Source organism: Haliotis asinina, chromosome 13 (assembly GCF_037392515.1).
Source record: "Haliotis asinina isolate JCU_RB_2024 chromosome 13, JCU_Hal_asi_v2, whole genome shotgun sequence".
In the NCBI taxonomy this organism is placed as follows: Eukaryota; Metazoa; Mollusca; class Gastropoda; order Lepetellida; family Haliotidae; genus Haliotis; species Haliotis asinina.
In genome coordinates this window covers 14988718-14995217 of record NC_090292.1, presented here as the reverse complement: position 1 = coordinate 14995217, position 6500 = coordinate 14988718, and the positions used below count along the sequence as shown (strand labels likewise).

At 43.8% G+C, this 6500-nt stretch overlaps 1 protein-coding gene across 1 annotated transcript; it reads right to left on the bottom strand.

The window, feature by feature from the left end:
* Window positions 1–2811: 2811 nt before the first annotated feature.
* On the bottom strand, window positions 2812–4489 carry LOC137259791 (zinc finger MYM-type protein 4-like). Its single transcript, XM_067797403.1, has 4 exons — window positions 4219–4489; window positions 3738–3987; window positions 3273–3508; window positions 2812–3026 (listed from the first exon to the last, which is right to left on the bottom strand). Exons 1-4 carry the CDS (start codon window positions 4415–4417, stop codon window positions 2827–2829), a joined length of 885 nt encoding a protein of 294 aa, XP_067653504.1. The 5' UTR covers window positions 4418–4489; the 3' UTR covers window positions 2812–2826.
* Between the last annotated feature and the right edge of the window lie 2011 nt (window positions 4490–6500).

The window sequence follows — 6500 nt, the reverse complement described above, 5'->3', positions numbered from 1 at the left end:
AGCAAGTTCGAACAGCGAACCCCTTTACTACTGCTGTATAAACCTAATGGGTCGAAACTGACATAAGGTTATGGAATTACAGGCTATAACCTACTACTTCTATCCTACGGGTTTGGCTTTATCAACTTTCCGGTCTACTTTCACTTTCATCTACTTGTTTCTCACCTTTTGGGCTTTATGAGCTTGCCTTTTCCTTTGCTTTTCCCTTTTCCCTTCCCCCTACCTTCAAGGGGTTGGGTCTGGGGCTGGAGCTGGCTGGAGGAATCTGTTGGAACTGACGCCGATGCAGATTCCTCAGCGTTTGATGTACCCGCTGCTTGTTGGATAACATCTTGCACAAAAGCACACTCACTAGCAGCCTGTAAGGGAGTCTTCTTAGCGTAGTACCTACTGACAGTCTTTTGGCCATGTGCAAGATAGTCACTGGCCATCTTACGTTTTGCAGCATCATCGGGATGCTGCCTTGCCACTTCAGTCTCCAAAGCTTTCCGAACATCCGTGGCCGTAAATGTCCTCCGTTCGTTTTCGAAGTTGGGTTTAAGGAAACCTCTTGTCCTCTGATAGCGGGCCAACTCGAGACACATATTCCCCACTTCAGTGCCGTCCACTCTCCTGAAGAAAGGCGATTTGTCCGGTAGAGCATCTTCAGGCATGTCACCACGTACATATTGACGGTAATCCCTGAACATGTCGTAATCCTCTTTGGACAAGCTTAGGGTGACCAGGAAGCTCATGGACGTCTTGTGGTCCATGAAAGAAAGTTGGTACCTCCCGGCAACACACCGTGCCTTATTGAAATCTGCCAACTTCATACACGACGGCACTGAAGGTCTTTGGGCATGTCCAAGTTGAATTATCCCACAAGACAAGTACCGCATCACCAGGCGCTGATCGTCCTCAGATGGAAGTTGATCTGCCTTGGCCCGGTCCAGGATGTCCCTCACCTCTTGTCTGGTTGCAGGATCGGTGTACCCCTTTTGAACAACGGAAATGGGCGGCGGTTGTTTGGTTTCATCTCTGAATTCTGTAACAGATTTACGGACCTCTTCGCGTTTATACTGGCTAGAGACACCTGTATATGAACAATGCGTAGCACTTGTAAACCTACGCAAATTATCGAAAACCCTTGGGGACATTTGAACGTACGTTTGGCAGTAGCTGAGAAAGGATTTGACAGCTGACATGTAATTTTTAATGCCACCTGCAGATACCCCATTTTGTGAAAGGACCGTGTTAAAATAATGAATTTCATCTACATGCTCAAATATATCAAAGTTGATACAAGCCATATTACTATTTGGGAAAACATGTTTTTGGATATAATAGAAAAACTTAGAAACGCGGCGACACGTGTCACCAGCATTACGCCCTGCTTTTTTAAGAATATTGGTTAAATATTGATAAAACCCTGAAAGTGTCGGCTCACTTTCAGGGAACCTATCGTATAAGCCAGTGTTTGTAAGATTAGCCCTGACTGTGTTTTGTTTGTAATTATACCGAGTACCACTTCTGGTAGACCCAGTTAAACCAGCACTGGTACTCGGCATTGGATTACTAGTTGAAGGAGAGGCTGCAGATGCGTCCTCTCCTTGAATTGTGTGGCCAAAGTGTTTAAGTACCCTGATGTAATCAGGGATTTGATTTTTGTTGACACTGTATGTGCCACAAAATGCCAGTAGAGCCGACATTGACACCAGCTGTGTAGCAGTATAGGACTCGCTACGGCGGCGATTTTGGGCGTGTATGGCGTGTAGACCAGGAGTAGAGCTACCAGGATAACATTGCTTTAAATGCGCGATGCCTTTGTAATATGTTTTACACTTTTGACAAACGACCGAAATGTTTGTGGAAGGCATACTTGATGATAGTGCTGGGACACTTACTTTCTGGGAATGATTGGTCTGGATGTCACAGTCTTGAACAAATTAAGAAATAAACTGCTTATACGATATGTCTATTTAGGGAATAAACCTAGTAATGTTGAGTATCAGTTTGATAAAGTGAGCAACGTAAATGACTGAAAAATGCAGAAATTAAGAACAAACGAGAAGAAATAAAAGTAAAGTTCACTTGCCAATGGTGATTGCCAGCGCTGACTGGTAGTGATCCACTAAGACACTTGGTCTGTGATGATGAAATTGCAGTGACATGCATTCCCTTATATTACCATGTCGCGGTCAGACAACCAATGGGATGGTTTAGATGAAGTTCACGTGGCCAAGCCGGATGTTTCTACGGGGGAGGAGGAAACTGGAAATTGTCCATCTCCATTCCATGCGTGATGTCCATTTGGAGGGGCAAGAGCATGCCAAAAGGTGTGAATTGCACATGCCAAAGGAATTTTATACGCAAAGTTGAAGTCAGTGGGGCGACGAGGTTTAAAATCACAAAGTAGCGGCATGTCAAAAGGAAGTGACCCAAGCTGAGTGATTATAACCATAAGAGAGCAAGGCAGGTGACGAAATTACAATTGCTGATAAATAGCATCTCCAGGGTACGAAGATGTGAACACAGACGAGTGATATGCAGCTAATCACGTAGTAATTAAGTTTACAGGAAGGTAGAGAAGAACGTGTACTCGTATTATAAACCTAATTCTGATCACTGCCTTTAATGGTCATTATCCTTTCTACTTGCACCAATACCCGGTAAGAGGTTTTACTCCCAATGTAAAACCTGGGAATAGGTTTAACTAGATTTAAGTAAAACCTATTCCCAGGTTTTACTAGGAGTAAACCCTCGTCCCGAAAGTACCGGTTTGGAGCGATCAGCCACCGAAATCTGCATTCACAGGAAAGGAAAAACAAAAACTCTGACAACAGTGTTTTAATTGAAATTGAACGTCATTGTAACACTTCCGTGAGCGACAGTTTGTGTTGTACCGGAATCTCCCTCTGAAGTAGGAACCGACACTGTCGCAGACGTCTGAGTTTTCTTTGGAGCTGAACATGAGAGAACATCTGACGCCATTGCTTGTTGTTGATCACTGGTTCTCTTGTAAACCCTCACTGCCTCGCTTTTGTGACCTACAATAAAAGAATTCATCTTGATAAGTCATTTCAAATTGTACATAACCGTTTGAAAAGCAATTTATATGATATTGTAATCGCTTTGCTTGGGGCCATCATTGGGATTCGAACCCGGATCTTGGCATGTTAACCATAACACATGTTGACATCACAAGTTCTAGCATTTAAAATCGCCAAATTGCAATTTGGCCCAGTCACTTCAAGTTTCATTCGTGTTTTGCAGATATTCATTGAGTTACATACCAGTTTGTTCACAAATCTGTTGCTCGCTTATGTTTGCCTCGTAGAGACGGGTAGCAGCAGTGCATCTGAGCGAGTGGTTCGTTTTCCTTCCTTCAATTCCGGCTTCAGCACATATTCTCTTCACCGTTGTCTGGATTGTGTTGTGGCCCATGGGCGACTCTAGGTACCATTTTCCATCCTTAGGTTTCTTCATCGGGGTGAAGTAAAACGCATTTGCTCGAGTTGAAGATGGTAGGCTGGAAAGTTAAATTGTGTTGACATAGAATCAATTAAGTATGAAATGTTTGCATTTGTCATTTATATGCCCCTAAACCAATGCGTGCAATCATCATCAGGGAGTAAAATTATAAGACAATTTACATGCAGTATGGGTCAAGTCACCCGCATGATGTGATTAAATGAGTGGTATATCTAAAGAATGTATAACATGTATCAGAAATGTATCAGAAAACATCTAATACATACCAAAGTGACTTGTACTTCATGAAAAGGCGCACATAACATCGTTCCGGGTTCTTGGTATTTTCATACGCTCGCACCTTTTTCTTCTGCAGTTTCCTGTCTTTCACTCCCCCGGCATTTGTCTTAGAGACGTCTTCCACATACTGCAGGTACCTGCGGCCGTTCTGGTCTGTATGTGGGCCTGTAATCTGAGGTTGTTGGTGTAGTCTTAAACTCCGATGTTCCTTTCCACCTCTCAAGGCGAAGTTAAGTCCTGGAAAATAAAATTCCGTACACAATTATATAATGTTTATCTATTTTGGTCTTAACACGGGATTCAAAATATCCATCCAAACTTTGTTTGGTTTGGTTTGCCTCAAAGTGAAGTCGGGCATTTTGTTCCAGTTAATCACATTTATTTTCGATGTGAAGGTTTGATTGTAAATGCCAAAATTGCTAATATCCGACTTTTCGACAGGGAAATCAAATGCAAAATGCAACTCACCAGTTAAGTAGAGGACTGTGTCCAGGAGTTTTTGCGGCGTGCCTTCTCCAAGAGCCCCCTTCTCCCACAGAGTGTTCTCCTCGTCTCGAGTTATCACCTCTGTAGGTTTTCTCACGTCTGCTCCAAGACCAGCTGTGGACCTCTCACGCATGCATGCGTCCAGTGCCTGTCTGCTGTCCTGGAACTCTTCGCCTTCCATCAGATTGTAAGGAGATTTGTTAGCTTTCAAGTGTGACGCTATTGCCGTGAATAGCCCATACACAGTAACAGCTGGGTAGCAAGTCCCGTCCACTTTCCTCGCCTCGAATAGGAAATACTTTAGGGCTGTATTTATATCTTTAGCAGTCATATCCAGCAAGTCTTCAGTCAAGACGGACGACGACAGCGCGATGTTTGCATCCATTGACCTCGTCCGACGCTCTTCTTGCCATCGCCTGAATACTCCTTTCGCCCAATCATTTTTGTACCTTGTCGTTCTTGGAACACATCGAGATAATTTCCTTTCAATATCTTCCTCAGTCAAAGGTGCCGCGAAACGGAACAGAAAATCATCATCATCATCATCATCATCATCATCATCAGCAGCAGCAGCAGCATTGTCATCATCTTTCTTAAACTGCGACTGTGTTAAAAACATTTCGTCTTCGCTCTGGTTTGCCATGGTTAGCAATGAGCGGATTCAAGTAACCACGTGGTATATAACTGACTCACTCACAAAAAACACGTGCACTGCGTGAAAATCCCGTGCGTTTTCTAACTTGTGCATTAGAGTTGCGACATTGCTGTCATTCCGAATGTTCGCGGTATAGTGAGGTCCTAATTCCTTATAACGCAATATTTAAAATGACGGTTTATAAGCAAGAGAAAAAACTTCTCCTCAGTTTTGGTAGAGAATGTAAACCTTCGGGGGTCGGGAAATCCCTCGGGGCTACGCCCCTCGGGATTTCCCTACCCCTCAGGTTTACATTCTCTACCAAAACTTCGGAGGCGTTTTTTCTCCTATACGTATATACAATCAGTCCATGCGGACAGATCTGAAAGAAGTTATGAAAATAATGATGATAAGGAGTTGCGAACGCAACTCAGTAACTAAGTGGCCAGACAGAGGCGGCCTTTGTGATAAGTTACAGTTGTCAGAGCATGGCGCCATCTTGTCTGTTTGATGCGCGTCGTTACATAAGGGAACGTTTATTCGAATGCACAGTATACCTTGGCACATCCACATTGTCAAGGTATTACCGACCCCTTTTACACCATTGGTTTCTGATGCTGAAGTAACAGCTGAGGAAAGATGCGCGCCAGATCCCCAATTCTACCAGCCACACGCACAAGTACAGTTACATAATGCCGCGCATTCCTTGATTAAAAGACGTTCCTTGAATGCATATTATAACCTGGCATAGACGCACTTTCAAGGGCTTTCAGGTGCGTTTGAAACATTAAATGTTGGATGATTGATCGTGAAATTATAGGTGCCGTAACACTGACGGGAGACGTGCGCCAGACCCCCGACTTTAACCGCCATCAGCAGTTGCATAATGACGCGCATGGCTTGACTGTCTGAGGTGACACGAATATACGTCACACCTTGGCACAACCGCACTTTCAAGGGCTTTCCGATGCATTTTAAATCTTTCATTTTGGATGAAGGATAATGAAATAATAGCTGGCGGAAGGTACGCGCCAGATCTCCGTTTTTACCTACCAGTCGCACAAGAACAGTTACGTAATGACGCGCATTGCCTGATTATCTCATGTTGCTCGAACGCCCGTTATAATTTGGCAGAGCCGCACTTTCAAGGGCTTTCAGATGCATGTTAAACATTAAATTTTGGATGGTGGATCGTTTACCCGCCATTGGCGCAAATGCATTTACATAATGGCGCGCATTGCTTGACTCTCAGACGCGACTCGAATGCACATTACACCTTGGCAGAACCGCACTTTCAAGGGCTTTCCACCACCGTAAAAGTTTATATATTAAGACCACAGGCGTTGCTTCTATGGCTTTATTCCAGTTCGTTGCAACTTTAGCTCTGTCACGTATATTGATTCCTGTGTAGAGCGAATGTCTAATGTTGCACACCAGCATGTTGCACATTTCCAGAATCCCACATGAATCCCCTTGCAAATGCTTTGTAGTTGTAAATATTAACGACGCCGGTATAGCCGGTGAACAGATTTATGTAAATTCCGCCAATCTATATCACCTGCGGTATTTGTTGCATTTCGCACATGAAAACCCATGTAGCTCCACCACTAAATGCGCAACGTGTGCGTTT